This window comes from Mastomys coucha, unplaced genomic scaffold (assembly GCF_008632895.1).
Source record: "Mastomys coucha isolate ucsf_1 unplaced genomic scaffold, UCSF_Mcou_1 pScaffold20, whole genome shotgun sequence".
Lineage (NCBI taxonomy): Eukaryota > Metazoa > Chordata > Mammalia > Rodentia > Muridae > Mastomys > Mastomys coucha.
In genome coordinates this window covers 81,275,861-81,292,504 of record NW_022196903.1, presented here as the reverse complement: position 1 = coordinate 81,292,504, position 16,644 = coordinate 81,275,861, and the positions used below count along the sequence as shown (strand labels likewise).

The 16,644-nt window shown below is 46.2% G+C and overlaps 1 protein-coding gene across 7 annotated transcripts in view; it reads left to right on the top strand.

Annotated features, from left to right (window-relative positions):
- The first annotated feature begins 6 nt into the window (after positions 1-6).
- The window catches only part of Kiaa1257 (KIAA1257 ortholog), a 61,727-nt gene continuing 45,089 nt past the window's right edge, over positions 7-16,644 (top strand). For 2 of the 7 annotated variants that reach the window (XR_004122155.1, XM_031382469.1), the window contains exons 1-7: positions 7-120; positions 512-607; positions 721-825; positions 1,551-1,919; positions 2,499-2,785; positions 8,978-9,165; positions 9,876-10,080. Coding sequence is in view for 4 of the 7 variants with exons in the window: in XM_031382469.1 (XP_031238329.1) it covers positions 2,521-2,785; positions 8,978-9,165; positions 9,876-10,080 (658 nt within the window). In the remaining 3 variants the exon portion in view is untranslated. Of the gene's footprint in view, positions 121-511; positions 608-720; positions 826-1,550; positions 1,920-2,498; positions 2,786-8,977; positions 9,166-9,875; positions 10,081-10,142; positions 10,397-16,644 lie in introns of those variants that run through there. The other 5 variants (XM_031382470.1, XM_031382471.1, XM_031382472.1 and 2 more) reach the window with 5 other exon arrangements.

Here is a 16,644-nt window from a genome sequence, read left to right as displayed (position 1 = left end):
CCACCCCCCACCCCACTCCTGGGAAAGACCTGTCCGATCTGGCTGTGCCTTGCTGCTGAGGTGTCTACGCCTTGCTGGAGCTGATATCTGATGATGTGAAGGAGTAAAACCAGACTTCATGTAGGTTTCGTTATGGGCAATACTATCTTGACACCCAGTAAGACTGGTTCCAGGTGTTCTTCAGGCGTTCTGCTACTTAGCTAAGGAAGGAGTTGCTATTCACAAGTATCTTGAGATAAAAAGAAAGGATAAGGATGTTTAATCGTGACGCAGCTGAATTTACCAATTGGCTCGTTATTAGGTGGTGTCTTGGAAATATGAGTCATCCAGGTCTCCACACAAGTAGTATGTATCTGTTTGTGCACTTAATAAAAATTGTGGTTTAAATTAAATATGAAAGGGCCCTTCTGAGGGAAATCAGAGTCAAAGTTGTAGGTAGAACCCATTGGACAGAGATCCAGCTCCTGAGAGATGGAGGGGCTGACCTGCTCCTGCTGCTTGCTGACTTTAGGAGCTGTTCTATCACCCCCACCCCCCATCCCCGGTGAATTTTCAGCACATCTTGGTACATGGAGTGCACTCATCAGGATGCTGGAGTGTGGACAAGGTGAGTAGCCTTCCTTTAAGGGACTTGCTGCCATTCAGTGTCGACCCCTTAGATTTTTTCTTGAGGTTCTGGCTTTATCTTGATTTAACTGGAGGGTTCCATTTATTATGCAGTATTCTGGAATGTTCTCTCATCTGATGACCTAGAAAAGTGAGCACTGGGAAGCTTGGGACTTGCTTCCAGCTGCGCCTCTTCGAAGTTCTGTTCTGAGACTAAAAGTAGGTCATAGTTCAGCTTCAACTTGACTTTTCTTAGCAACCAAAAGTATGTTAAGCCTGTGTCCCCTTTTCTTTACTAAACTGGCTGATGGAACACTCCCTCACTAGAATATCTACCAACCATTCCACCAACCCCCCCCCCACATTCCCCACCATCTTTTGGGGCTGTGTACCAAAAGCCATCTTGCCATTCGTTAGTTTTCTAGGAACTTGTCATGAGCCTTTACCTCTAGGCCTTGTATATGGCATTTTTTTCTGCGTAGGCTATTTCCTGCGTTCACAGCCCAGTCTGGTTTTCATTACCTCTTCAAGTCCATCCCTGTCCCATTGGCCAGTCCACTGTGGGGTGTTCCTCTCTGGCTCAGGCCACTTGGTGTGCAGTGGGTCAGGGTCAGGGGCAGCAGCTGGGGTGCTTAGCCAGGGTGCTTCAGTGTGGGTGGGCTTTGCTGTGGCCTGTAAGCCTTGGTGGCCAGGAGTCTAGATTTCCATCCAGTGCTGTAACATAATTGTTGTGTGCCTACTTCACCCTTTTAAATCTGTAGCCTCATTTCGGGGAGACAGAATTCTCATGATATTTTTGAGGTCTGAGTATGTAGAGGCCATTGCTTCCTTTAGCTTTATTTAAGCAGGGAAGGTGGGAGTGGACAGAGACAGAGAGAGGATCTAGCAAGCATCCAGCTCAGAGTGAGAGTTTTTTAAAATATTGCCTTCTACCTTTTTGACAGGTCTGATGCACCAAGGCAGAGCAGAAGCCATGTCGTGAGAATCCCATTCTCGCCCACTTGCCCTCCACCCCCCGTGGTGAACTCCTTGTTGAAAAGTTCATACTCCCCCTCTCAAACCTCACCCCCGTCTCTGCCCTCCACCCGGGAATATCTAGAAGAAGCAGGTTCCCACCAGAGCCTACAGCCAGGAGCCGAACTCAGCTGGAGGAAGGAAGCCCCGCCCCCAGCTGTGGACTGAGGTTTCCTGGCAACCGCCTAACAAAGTCCCCTTGGGACTCTGCTCTCTTAGCGCCTGCGCCTAGCTCCCCTGATTCGAGTGGCTGTAACTGTGCAGCCTGTGCAGGAGCCAACAAGTGTGCCTACTCACAGGTAACCCTCGAGCCTTGGGTTCAGCCTCTATTTCACCCCAGACGCCCCAGGTCCCCCCAGGCACCGACTTCTTGATAGCTAGAGTTCTGTGTCTTGAAACCTGAGTAATGTCCAAGCCAGAATTCTTTATCTTGCTTCAGGTCAGTTTCCCAGGGATCGGTATATACTGTGCCCGCTCACTTTCCCCTTCTGCAAGTGGGAGCTGCCAGTTCTGTGCTGTTGCCACATCTGGGGCTCTTCCACATGCTCTTGAAAGGAGTCAGATCTCCTGTCTTCTGGTGCCTCCTGGGTCAGTGGTGCCCTAGGCTCACCTGGATCCGTATGCCAAGAGCACCCCCTGACCAACTCCTGATTTCTGAGCGAGGAGTAGCTGAGTTCAGGATGGAGAAACATCATTGATCCTTCACTGCCAGCTGCAGTTCTCTGGTGGTTCCTTCTCTCCATCTGTGGAGCACTCACTGTGGAGCAGGCCTCTACCAAAGCCTGGGACGTTGGAGACAAGAGAGAGATGGGACTGGGAGGGTGGACCTTCCTGCACTGGGCAGATTTACTCCTGGGATATTTGCTATCTCCCACCAGGACCATTCTACTGCTGTGCAACATGTCCCTGCAGGCCTGGGATTGGGAGGAAGAGGAAAGAGCGAGCACGGACCCCCACTCCGTGGCCAGTGCTTACCATTCAGCGAGCGAAAGTGAGATGGAGGAGTACCTGAAGTCCAGGACCCCAGCCCATGAGTGGGACTCTGAGGACCAGCTCAGCAGCAGCCTGCATTCCTCAGAAGGGCCTCCCTACATCTCTAACTCTGATGTGCCCCAGATTGTCCCCTGCAGATTTGTGATCTCACTGGCCTTCCCCATACTGATAAGTAAGTGCTAAGGAAGAGCTTTGCCTCTGAGCAAGGTGGGACGTGACTGGCTTCCTCTGGGAGTTGAGGGCACATCAGTGCCTCTTTCCCTCCACCGTTCCCCTCCCATGCACCAATCGAGGTCAGAAAAAGGACAGAAAATTTGGGCCCAGCTATTGGCTAGGTTGTGGAAGCAATTGTGGGACTTTCACTTAGCTCACTCAGAGGCCACAAAAAGCAGGTCACACCCCTTCTCTCCTCTTGTCCCTTACCCTCTCCTTCTCTCCCTCTGCCCCTCTCTTTCTCTCTCCTCCCTTCTCCTTCTCTTCCCCTCCCCTCTCCTCCCCCTTTGCCCACCTCAGCTTAACAAACCCTGCAAACCTCATAAACTATTATTACCCAATGCCTTGCATAAGACACATCCCAGACTCCTTGGCTAAAATCTCTTGAGTCAAGAGGCACACCGGTTTAGTAGTGTAGCAGACATAAAAGGGGTGCCACCCTCACTGGTTGCAAGCAGGAGCCATAGTTTCCTCGTCAGGTTGCCAGTCTAGGCTGGGCTCTGGACAAGTGGTCTTTCTTCCTCTGTTCCAAGCTCTTAGTTTTACTTCTTGCTAGATGTAGTACTTCTTAGACAGCGGCTTACTGTGGACAGGCCGTGCAACAGAGGGCAAACCTAACCTATGATAGTTTATCTTGATTGCCAGCCTAATAGGCTGTCGGATCATGGAAAGAAATAGCTGGGTATGTGGAGATTGTCTAGATTAGGTTGAGGTGGGGAGACTAACTCTAAATGTGGGCAGTGTTATTCTGTGAGTTGCAGACAGGAAGTGAATAAAAAGGAGTATGTGAGATGAGCATCTTCCTCCCTCGTTGGTGACTCCTGAGCATCTTCCTCCCTCGTTGGTGACTCCTGTGATAGAGCATAACTTCCCTGTCATGGTGGAGCACATCCCTAGGGTCTGTAGCCTAAATGAAGATTCACTTCCAAATGCTGCTTTGTGGGTGTCTCACAGCAATGAGAGCAGTGACCAATACATAGAGCACAGACTCTGGCTGCCTCCTAGGATAATCTAGAGTGAGCCACATGGTTCAGTAGGGGGCAGAAAAAAGTGCTTTAGCCTGTGATTCTTCATCCCTCCCCCCCTCTCCTGAAGTATACTGTTTGATTGGTTGCAGCATTTCCTTGAGTTCTGTCTTGTTAGGCATTTGACTTATAATCACTCTATCTGCTTGGTGATACAAACTTTGTCCTTGCTCGGTGACCTCCTCTTTCCAGAGGTGCTTTTTCCCCATCCTTCTAAATCTTGAAGCTGGAAAAAATCAGCTGGCTGAAATCAGCCACACGGAAACTGGTGTTCAGTCCAGCAACCTTTGGCGGGCACACCCTTGCAGTTCAGAGTCAGAGGCATGCTGATCTTATATTTCCACCAAGGGCATTTGCAGAGCACATCTTCAGAACTTCACAAAACCCCTGACCAACCTCTAGCTGGAAAACATTTCTAGATTCATTACTCTCTTCTTTATCCTGGTTTCCTTTTCTGTTGCTAGGATAAAATGCCCAACAAAAGCAACTTTTTTTTTCCTGACTCACAGTTCAAGGGCACACAGCTCATCAGGACAGGCAAGTCCCAGTGCAGGGAGCCTGGGGGAGCCAGTCACATCACATTCATAGTCAGAAGCAGGGAGAGATGAATGACTACTGCTGCTAAGTCCCCTTTCCTATTTCTTCAGCCAGGGAATAGTGCTGCCCATAGTAGGCATGCCTTTCCATTTCAATTACATATGCCCAGAGGCCCATCTCCCAGGTGATATAATACAGATATTAAAAGGGGATTTATTAGATTGGTCTGCGGGATACGGTGGCTGATCTATACTAGAGAGACTGAGAATCTGGTAGTTGTTTGGTCCATAGGGCTGTGTGTCTGAGCAGTCCTAATTGGATGATGAAGGCCTGGAGTCCTCTAGGAGAGCTGCTGGTCTTCAGCCTGTGTTAGAGTTCCTGAGAGGTTGGTTCTAACATTGGTGAGGCAATGCCACAGTATTAGAAAGGTGAACTTGCCAAGGAGAACGAGGCCAAGGAAGCAGAAGGCGAAGTTTCCTTCTCTGTCCTTTTATCTGGGCTGCTACCAGGAAGATTTGGGGTGTATTTGCTTGCTCCAAAATAATCTAGTAAATAAAATCCTTCACAGGAGTGCCTAGCGATCAAATTGATGAGCAAGATTAGCCATCACAGCTGGGTGGTGGTGGCGCACGCCTTTAATCCCAGCACTTGGGAGGCAGAGGCAGGCAGATTTCTGAGTTCGAGGCCAGCCTGGTCTACAGAGTGAGTTCCAGGACAGCCAGGGCAACACAGAGAAACCCTGTCTCTAACCAGCCCCCTCTCTCCCCACAAAAAGATTAGCCATCACAACACTCTTGATATCTAAGCATTTATATGCACATGTACATATATGTATATATATGTTGGAGTCCAAGAGTTGCCCACAAACCATTCAAACACCAATCTCAGTCAGACAAGGATGGTTTATTGAACGCATACCTTAATGCTAATTGATTAGAGCCATAGCTCAGAATTCAGGGCTGACGCTACAGCCCTAAACATTTCTCAGGGCAGGCTTATGAAAGAAAAAAATCACAATAAGCTCATATGCAGGTTCAGGAAGTGCTGCCCAGTGGTTGGCTCTGACTCAAGCTGTTTTGGCTATCTGAACAGAACAGTTCTAACTGACCATTATTCTGATTGGTCCTAAGTGGAGCTTATGGTTGTGGAATTTCTTTTTTTTTTTTAATTTTTTTATTAGATATTTTCTTTATTTACATTTCAGGTTGTGGAATTTCTTAAGATAACAAACTTCAGATACTATGAAGGCAAATCCTTTGATGATGTGAGGGTCACTGAAGTACAGCCTTATTACAATGAACTCCAATGTCTAAAAATTGTTCTTATTTTGGGCTTGTACCACAGTAAGAGCCAAGGTTTTAAGGTCTACTAAAAACAAAACAAACAGACAAACAAAAAGACTTTATCTATTTATGTTCATTTAAAAAAACTAGTAGTGATTTATTATTTTAAAATATAAAGTTAATATGTTTGGAGTTGTTTAAAATTTATATTGAGACAAATGTATGTATTTTCAGTATTGCTGTAGACAAGCATCTACATAAGACTGTTCAATTAATTGTTGCTTTTATATCAAACAACTTTCATAATGCTCATTTTTATTGTTATATTTTATAAATTTAAAGGATATTACAAAATAAAAAATAACAAAAGGTATTGCAGGTATTGAAGGGGGGTCTCTGGGAGGAGTTGGGATACAAAGGGAAAGAATGTGATGTAATTCTATTTACATGAAATATGCCTTTAAATGTTAACAAATTCAGATAAACTGAAATTATGTATCCTTTCTCATCATAATGCAATAAAACTTAAATCAATAAAAACAAAACAAAACAAAAAGACAAACCTCAGAACATACAGAACATAACAGGGTATGTGGTCAGCATGACCCTGCTCTGAGTCAAGTTATTTTTCTGTCAATGACTGACAGGCATGTTACAGCAACTATATGAAACAGCTGGCAAGCATGGAAAAAAAGGCAAAAGCTGTTGGAGATATATATATATATATATATATATATATATATATATATATATATATATATGCACATATATTACATATATTGAGATCCTGCAATCCTACTTGCTTTTAAAAATTGACACCTTAGGGCCAAATGTAGAGGTACACACATTTAATCCCAGTATTTAAGAGGCAGAGGCAGGCAGATCTCTGTGAGTTGGAGTCCAGCTTGGTCTACAAAGTGAGTTCCAGGACAGCCAAGGCATAGAGAAAACCTGTCTTGAAAAATTTTTTTTGACCCCTTAAGATGCTGCAACTAAACAAGTGATCTACCACTGAGCTCCACTCCAGTCCTGTTCTACCCATATTGTGGGTATTTGACTTGCAGAAACTCCAGACATTCAGTTACTATTCTTCAAAAGACACACATTTCTCTGTCTCTATCTCTCTCCCTCCCCCCTTCTCTCTCTCTCTCTCTCTCTCTCTCTCTCTCTCTCTCTCTCTCTCTCTCTCTCTGTGTGTGTGTGTGTGTGTGTGCACGCGTGTGCTTGGCCTGAAGATAGGTTGGCTGGACAGTGAGTCCCTAGGATCTTCCTGGTTTTGACTATCAGCCCTGGGATCATGATTGTATGCCACCATGCCTGGATGTTTTAAAAGACTAAGCTCCTCATGGTTGTATAGCAAGCATTTACCAACTGAGCTACCTCCCCAGCCCTGGCATAGACTTTTTGTTTTGTTTTGTTTTGTTTTTTTGAGACTGGGTCTCACTATGTTGCTCTGGCTGTCCTGGGACTCACTATGTCAACCAGGCTGGCCTCAAACTCATGGAGATCTGCTTGCCTCTGCCTTTCAAATTCTGGAATTAAAGGCAATCGCCACAGCACCCTGCTTAGATGTCCTTATATATACATTTTGGTAGCATATGTGGTCACTTCTGAAGGGAAAAGTATCAGCTCAGGACCCCCAAGACCACGTTCTCAGCACAAGGCGAGTTATTTGTCCAAGAGGGAAAGAGAGCAGGGATAAGAGACAAAGAAGGAGACAGAGGAAGAGGAAGAAGGGAAGGGAACAAGGAGAGGGGAGAAAGGGAGAGAGGGGGAGAGGGAAGGGGCATTTGTCCTGGAGGACAAAGGACTGCCTCTGGATAGAGAGGAGCCAGATATGGCACACAGGAAAATGGCAGTTTGTAAAGGCTCAAGGGAAAAACCTTTGTTAGGATGAGGAGTTTTGATTGTTGAACTTTAATACTTTGACAGCTGGACCGTGGAAGTCAGTCTCAAGAGGAGGAAGTGGACAAATAAGGGACTAGACCTTGGGGGCTAGCTTTAGGAATATGATCTAATGGTTTTTAGCAAGGCAGAGGCAATGGCGGAGAAGGGTAAGACCTGCCAGGGCCATGCTCACCACATTTGAGCCAGCCAGTGTCCCTCCAACTTCTGTATCCTTAATTCTAAGAAGTAGAATTGCTTTGAAAGTATGTACTTAAAATTGTTTTGATGGCTGTTGTTAAATTGCCCTTTCAAGGATTAAAATAATTTACCCTCCCAGTAATAGAAAAATGACTCTATCTGCTCATTTCTCTTTTTCCTTCCTTCCTTTCTTTCCTCCTCTCCCTCCTCCTCATTTTCTTTTTTAGAGACAGGATCTCATTGTGTAGCTCTGGCCAGCCTGAAACTAGCTAAAGTAGACCAGGCTAGCCTCAGACTAACAGATATCAGCTTGCCTCTGCCTGACTCCTGTACCTCATCGGCCTTTGTACCTGATACGGGCAGCATCACTCATGAACTTTGTCTAGGCTGTTTCCTCTATCTGGATAGCTGTCATCTTTGCTCCTACAAGACCCTGCTAAGAGGTCCTGGGAAGTAGATGCCCAGGTAGATATTGCTCAAAGCATCCGGTTGTATCTCAGAACCCTGTTCATGCTGCTACCATGCAAGTCCCATTGTCTGGAGATTTGGGGGTCTGATTTTGACCTGCTTCTTAGCTGAGGCTGCGCCCAGAGTGGGGAAAGCAAGGTAGCTAACATGAAATCTTAGAGTAAACCCACTCTTAGAGCCATGCCCTTCAGTTTTATATGCATTGTGGATAGTCATGCACTGTTCCTCTGCTGACCTGGGCCTGAACCTTCTCTCCCAGCTGGTGTGTAAGTGACACGGTGATACACGGTTCCCACAGCACAGGCTCTGGATTAGTCAGCTTCGACCCTGAGAAATACCGGAGATACTAAGTTTACAATGAGGAAAGACCTGTTTGGCTCACAGTTTCAGACTGTGATTCCTTGGATTATGATTGCTTTGGGCCCTGATGTGAAGCAGGACATTCTGGTGGAGCTGCCTGTGGAGGAAAACACTCCTCTCAGTGTCAGCCATGGTGGGGGTTGTGGCCAAAGACAGACAGAGGGAGGAGATGCTGGCATCCCAGTGTCACCTCTGGGGATGTACTCCCACTGACATACTCTCTAATGAAGTCCAACTCTTAGTTTCTACTTCATTCCTGGTAATGGCACTGAGCAATGGGCCTTTGGAGACATTTCCAAACCATAGCAATGTTTGTTGCCTTCAGGGAGCCATGGGGCTAGGCCTTCTTACTCCCCAGGTTAAGACAAGGCTCATTAAACCTGTGTCTTCTAGATAATAAGGGAAAATCCCCAAATGTACCTGATAAAAAGAAGTCTGCTAAATCAGAATCCCGGACTGGAAAGGCTCGACAATTCTACCACATTGAGTATTTTTTCCTGCCCGATGACATAGAACCCAAAATAGTTGATATCGTGGTGTTTCCTAACATAGCCAAAGTGTTTCTGGAGTCAGGAATAAAGGTGAGTGGTGTGTGCGTGTGTGTGTGTGTGTGTGTGTGTGTGTGTGTGTGTGTGTGTGTGTGTGTGTGTGTATTTGCATGTAGCCTCACACTCAGGATGCAGACTGTATCCCACTGACCTGCAGCAGGCTTAGCCGTGGAGTTTTCTAGATATGTGGGAAAGTGGGGCAACCTCAGAACTAAGGAATGAGAAGGAAAATAGCAGAATGGTCCTACAAATGCAATTATATGGCCTCTTTAGACATCTTTACTCTGTAGGTTCTTGAATGTTTCATCAAACAAGGCTTTAGTTTTATTTTAAAAATTTTTAAGTACTGAGCATTCACTGTAGGCCCTGAAGGTTCTTTCCTACTATGTGCACATATACGTGTGTTTGACTGTCCATGAACAAGGCTTATAACAACATGCAAGCACACATGAAGACTCTTGGAATGGTTTGGCTCGGAGTCATTGCTTGGCAGTAACCATCAAGGGCACTATGCATATACTTGCTTAGACTTACATTTTCAAGGAACAAGTAACTGGACAGGGTCCAGTACACAGGGCTCACTTCCCTGTGATTGGGAGCTAGGAGAGAGGCAAGCACAGAAGCCAGCTAGACTGAAAGCGTGTCATACCTACAGTGGTGCTGCTGGGCTAGGCCAGTGGGAAGTGCCTAATCTATAGGTTGGTCCTTCACGTCCCACAGTCTCTGAATGATGTTTTACACAGACTGTAAAGCCATGGAAAGATGATGACAAAGTCTGGGTGTCATGGAGCCAGACTTTTCATGTCAACATGACAAAGGAATTGTTAAAGAAAATGAATTTCCACAAAATCACGTTGAGGCTCTGGGACACCAAGGACAGAGTCTCAAAAAGAGTCAGGTACCACCGGGTGAAGACTTCGGCATATTCGGAAGACACGGAGTCTTTTGGTAAGTCGGTAGTTTTGCTTATATTGTAAATGTTTCTGGCGACTTGTGTTTTCTCACTACAGGCTGGACATACCTAGTCTAGGAATTTAAAAGTCTGACGTGGTATCAAGTTTGATACTCTCTGAGCCCTGACAGGATGGCTCAGGTGGAAAACTCCACATCTGGATTCACATGACAGATAAGGGTCATCAGAGTCCCAGCCTTCCTAATGCTGGGATCCTTTAACCAGAGTTCCTCATGTTGTGGTCATCTCCCAACCATAACATTTTCATTGCTACTCCACAACTAAAATTCTGCTACTGTCATGGATTGTAATGTAAGTATCTGTGTTTTCTAAGGGTCTTGGGTGACCTCTGTGGGAGGGTCTCGATCTACAGGTTGAGAACCACTGCCTTGTAGCATCTTGTCAGGACTGAGTGGCGTGTTCACACACCTGGAAGGAATTTCCTATTTAGAGTTGAGCTTCCTCCCCTAGGGCTCTTCATTTGCATATGAAAATATTCCAAAATCTGAAAAAAGCTCCAAGTCCCAAGCGGTTAACTTGAGAGATTTTAAGTTTGTGACGTGGGAGTAAAAAGCCAGTGTTCCCGTGTCCTCAGGGGATTAGCCTGATGCACACCCTGCTTTCTGTGTTGGGGTGTGACATCCACCCAGGGCACCCCTGGGGAGTCACAGTGTGCTTGTATACTCGGGCAGTGTCTATACACCTCCTTTATCTTTGATGAACTTTTGGCCTAGAGCAGCTCTGACACGAGTTACTGTCACTGGGTTGTCTCCCCAAACTGCTATCTCATGTTTACTCAAAAGTAAATAGGGATACCAAGAAACAAAAGAGAGGTTTGGCTTGTGTGTACAGCTCAGTGGTTAATGGGTAAGCGTTGCATGTCTGAGTTTCTTCTCTAGAACTAGAAAAAGAAACACTGTGAAAAAAATCATACCTCCTCTGGCTGGGACGGTGGCTCAGTTGGAAAAGCCCTCGATGCAAGTATGAGGACTCAGATCTGGTCTTCTAAAACTCATGTGAAAAGGAAGGGGACTGTTGACAGGGATCTATAACCACAGTTTGGGGGAGGTAGAGATTTAGTGGTCTCTGGAATTTGAGACCACCAGTCTAGCCAAACTGGTGAGCTGCAGGTTTAGTGCAAGTCTGTTTCAAACACTAAGGGAGAGAGTGACTGAGGAAGGTAGCCAGCCTCAGCCTCTGGACCTGCATGCACCCTCACCTCCAAACGTGTGCTCATACACAATCCCAGCTCTGTCAGATCAACATGCTAACAGCCGTATGTAGCCCCTTTCAGAGGGCTTCTGTTGTGGTGGCGGTGCTGCTGCTGCTGCTGCTGCTGGGAGTGGAATCCAAGGTCTTACACTTCTGAGCTCCTGAGCTCCCACCAACCTTTTCGGTACCCCTCTCCCAAGTTTAGTTGGAGACAAGATCTTACTGAGTCACCCAGGCTGTCCTGGAACTTTTGACCTTTCTGCCTCAGCCTCCCTAGTGCTGGGATTACAAGGCTTTTCCTAACAACCAAGACTTTTCCTTGTGTGAGTATACCAGTATCGGACCCTTCTGAACTTCCCTGAAACAGCAAGGAGAGAAGAATGGGGAGACTCATGATGTGATGCCCCAGCTGTCTGGTCCCATCCCCCTTCTTATCCTAGCTGCGGGAATGTGGGCATGTTTTTGTTTGTTTGTTTGTTTTGTTTTTTTGTTTTTTGTTTTTTGGTTTTTCAAAACAGGGCTTCTCTGTATAATCCTGGCTGTCCAGGGACTCACTCTGTAGACCAGGCTGGCCTCGAACTCAGAAATCTACCTGCCTCTGCTTCCCAAGTGCTGGGATTAAAGGCGTGTTCTTAAACATTCCTTTCATCTATAAAAAAGAGAAATCAGTAGCCACTCCACTGGCATGCTGCTGGCAAGATGGTGAGAGCGGCCTCTTAGGACTCAAGCAACAGGAGGGTGTTGTTCTCACAGAACTTAGCACCAGAATGAAGTGCCGCTAAGGAGCGGGTGCTGGGTGTGAATCCTGCAACTCTCTCTGCTGCTTAGAGACACAGAATCTGTGGGGGGTATGTGCTGTCTTTGTTGGCTTTGAGGTGAGTGAAGTCACCCAGCCTTACAGTAAGCAGAGTCCACCTTGTACAGAAGTGGGAGGGGCAGAGCCACAAACCAGCTCCCTGTGCCTGGGAAGCCTTGGGGGAACGTGAGCTTCCCAGGTTGCCTTTTTGGGAGCCATCTTCACACCTCGGGCTTGCTTGTAGTGTTTCCTTGGTAACCTGAGCATTGAGGATGTTTTGGGGCAGGTGATTTCTGGTTGTGGGCTTTCCTGAGGATAAGATTAGCAGCATCCTAGGCTCAAGAATTCCTTCATATATTGTAAGATGTGCTTAGTGGTTCAAATCACCGCTCACTGAGAATCACTGATTTAAATCTAAAGTAATAATCAGTGAGTTTCTATGGGAGAAAATGGGACCAATATATAACTTTTGTCACTCAGACCGAAGGAAAGTAGGTGTCCTCTGTGGGTTCCAGGGCCTGGCCTGGGCCTGAATTTCTTCTGGTGCATGTCTGCCTGCCATTAAAGCAAGTGTTGGGGCACTGGCTTCTGCTCTGCCTGGTGAAAGGGCCCTGACATCCATTGGGCCGGAAGAAGGAGGTATGGACCCTGCAGGGAGGGCCCATGGCATCTGCCTTGGAGCCACAGCGACAGCTTTTTCTTGTGTTCTGTCCCAAGCCTAGTGTCTCTGATTCTTATTTTAAATACATTTTTCCCATTAAAGAAACAGTGGATATTATTCACTATATAAAAATGATTTAGAAATATCTAGGAAAAAAAGGAGGAAAAACTAAAACCACACAGTGTCTGGCTCAGAGACAGTCATTATTAATAGCCTTTCTGTGGGCCTGTCTTTTGTCACTTAAACATACCTCATAGACACCCCATTTCCTGGGAGTATAGCCGTGTCCTAAGAGGGCTCTATACTGTAGAAGGAAGGATGTTTGTTTGGCAGGGCATGTGCTAGAGGTCTGTGCGAGTGGTCTGGATGGGATAGTTGTAGCAGAGCCCTGTGCCTCCTCATGCTCTGCCCCACGGATGTTGAGTGCTGGGTGAAGATGGCGTCATTCTTGTAGGGCACAGATGCTATGGTGGCTGCTGCTCATGCTCTGCCCCACGGATATTGAGTGCTGGGTGAAGATGGCATCATTCTTGTAGGGCACAGACGTCATGGTGGCTGCTCCTATGCTTTCTCTGTTTGACTCTCTTCTCCCAGCGCCTGCTTGCTCTTCCCACTTGACTAAAGTTTCCAGAGCTTTGCCCTTTGGCTATCTGCCTCAGTTTCTCTCAGCATCTTTCTCCCCACTCCTGTCTCCTCTCTCTTGCTACCAGGGCCCTTTCTCTCCATTGATCCTGGTGTTTTATTGAAGGCCTTTGAGGACTTGCTCCCTCAGGTTCCAGTCTTGTTGAAGCACCCACTAGGATACTGGGCTCCTGACAGGGCTGCCTTCTGGCAACTGACTACATCTTGGGGGACTCTCAGCCTATTGCTTTCTCCAAAAATTTTATCTGCTCTTCAACCACGAGTCAAATTTAACTTCTTCTTCCCCCTCTTCTTTCTTGAGGTTTCCATAATCCTCACTCACTCCATGTATTCATGGAGTGCTTGATGCTGTCATATGTGGGGGGCTCCATGCTGAGAGAGAGACTGGCTAGGAATAAGGAGTGCTTGTGGGTCTGGTTCTTCTGGGGCAGTGGCTCTCACCTTCCTAATGCTGTGACCCTTTAATGCAGTTCCTCAGGTTGTGGTGACCGCCCACCCCCCCACCCCCGAACATAAAATTATTTCATTGTTACTGCATAACTAATCTTGCTATTGTTATGAATAATAATGTAAATATCTGATATGTGATCCCAAAGGGGTTGCAACCCGTGGGTTGAGGACCACTGTTCAAAGGGCTGTGATAGAGAAGAGTTACCCATCAGTATTAGATGCTCCATGTATGGAGGGCTGTTGCGTCCTCCTCGTCCAGCAAGAAAGACGCAACTACATGAGCTCTTCCTTTGCAGTTTATTTCAGGAAACTTTTAACAATGCTTCTCCCTTCTGCTCCATCCTGCCTGCTTCTCCTCCTGCTCTAATCTTATGCCTTCTGTTGCTCCTGCCTCTCTGGAGCCTTTACTTAAGCTCCGCCTCCTGGCCCACCCTCAGCTGTTGAGTACTCCCAAGCTTAGCCAATCCCAATGGGCCATGTAGCAAAAGCAGATAGATCACCAGATGTAGAAGCAACCAATGGCAACAAGCTTAGCCAAATAAGGGCTTTGTTTACGAGGCCGCTCACTCCTCTCGGGGCTTGGCTCTCCACAGTTCCCCCTTTTAGTTTTTAAACGAAACAGTCAAAAGTAGAGGTCTGATCTCTGATGAATAAGGTGGGGACATTGTACAGGCTCTTCGCCAGGTATCACCCACCCAGTCCAAGCCAGACCCATCCGATACCATTTTTCCAGAGGCAGGAATGAATGGGAGAATTGGGGAAAAGGTGGTATCAACCTGCATCAATCAGACATGCTCTTCTTGAGACCACTAGCAGCAAACAGTGTATCCCAAGTGCAGTGCTCAGCCTTACAGCCTGAATGTGATGGACAATCACTGATACATGACTGTTAGCCATGCCTAGGGGAACTGTCCTGCCTCAATGGCCATAAATGCTTGCACAATCATGGCTGTATTCCTTCTCTGAATGAACCTGATCCTGCATATATACCACAGGCCCACAAGGCAGACCAGCAATAGGAGACCAACCAATCTAAAGGCAAAAATGAAACATCTAAACTTCTATTGGTACTAAAAAGGCGAGGAAACACTCGAGCATTATGTCATATCGGCATTGGTCTTGGAAATACTGACAGAGTCCTCCATCTCGGCTCCGCTTGGCTCTCGACCAGGAACAGAAGAAGAAGGGTGCACAGGGCTCTCCGGCACGATCTCTCCATTCTGTGTGCACACTTCCTTGTCAATCGCTCGGAGACCCAAATGAGATCTCGGCGGTCCTGTGGAAACACACAAACAGAGCCTCTTGCCCACGTCAATACCGGATCCTGGCCATGCCATGAACCTGTCAGAATATCTTTCCACTTCATAAATCCCTTCAAGAAACCTCTGCTGCACTGATGATGATCCGCAGCAGAAAGGCCATCTACATCCAAATTTAAAAAAATTAAGCTAAAAAGAGCAAGAGCAATTCTTTCTTTTGGCCAATTCCCCCTTTTTGTTTTTGTAAAAGTTCTTTAAGAGTGCGATGTGCACACTCTACGATGTCCTGACCTTGAGGATTATATGGCAGTCTATGGGAAACATGACCTTCCATCTGTTTACAAAATGACATAAAGGTTTGAGCTGTATAGGCAGGTCCATTATCTAATTTTAGCTGCTGGGGTTTGCCCCAGGCAGCCCATGCCTCTAGGCATTGTGAGATGACATTGCATGCCTTTTTTTCCACTCAAAGGGGTGGCATGAATGATCCCAGAACACGTATCTATAGATACGTGAACATATTTTAAAGTTCTAAATTCAGAAACATGTGTCACATCCATCTGCCAGATCTTAAGGGGAGACAAGCCCCATGGATTGACACCCATGCCATGAGGATGATGATGGATTATACAATGAGGACAACCTAAGACCACTTGTTGGGCATCAGCTCGAGACAGATGAAATTTTTGTTGTAATGTCTTAGCATTTACATGAAAATTTTGATGGAACTGTTTAGCCATTTCCATAGAAGAACTCATGAAAATGCACTCTATCCTAGTCCATTGATCTACAATCTCACTTCCTCTACTTAAAGGTACTGGCAACCTGGTATGAGCCCAAATATGCTGAATAAAAAATGGATTCTTTCTCTGCCAAATTATTTTCTGCAAATTCTCAAATAATGCACAAACGGTACTATTAATTTTAATGGGGCCAGTGGTTTCAAGAATTTTAACAGCGTTAACATAAGCCGAATCAGATATCAAATTAAAAGCAAATTGGCAATTTTTAAAAACTTCAATTACTATTTTTAATTCAACTACTTGAGGAGAGCCCGGCGAGAATTGATATAACATGGGCTCTTGTTTCTCTACCAAATAGGTCCCACAGCCTGTTTTAGAACCATCAGTAAACATATTTGAGGCCCCAGTTATAGGGGCAGCTGATATAATCTTTGGAAAGATCACAGGATGCTCTCTAAAGAAGGATTGAGCATCTTGAAAAACTGGGCAGGCGAGCTGGAGCTCTGACCTCACCACTCGCCAAACCTCTGGGTAAAAGGGGAGTCCTGGACCCCCACTGTTGATTGGATTATGGGGGGCACTGACAGTACGCAGCCTGGGGGGCCTTTTTCAGTCTCTGGCCCCCTTTTCTTCTGCTTCTTCCTAAGGGAGCTTTTCTCCATCCTCTCAATTAGATCTTGTAATTCCTCATCTGTATCAGACCAATCTGTGCCTGAGTTTCCCTTTCCTGATTTCACTGACCGCTCCTCTTTCAGCTGTTCCAGAGCTATCTGCCCTTCCTCAACTGTCTTACAACA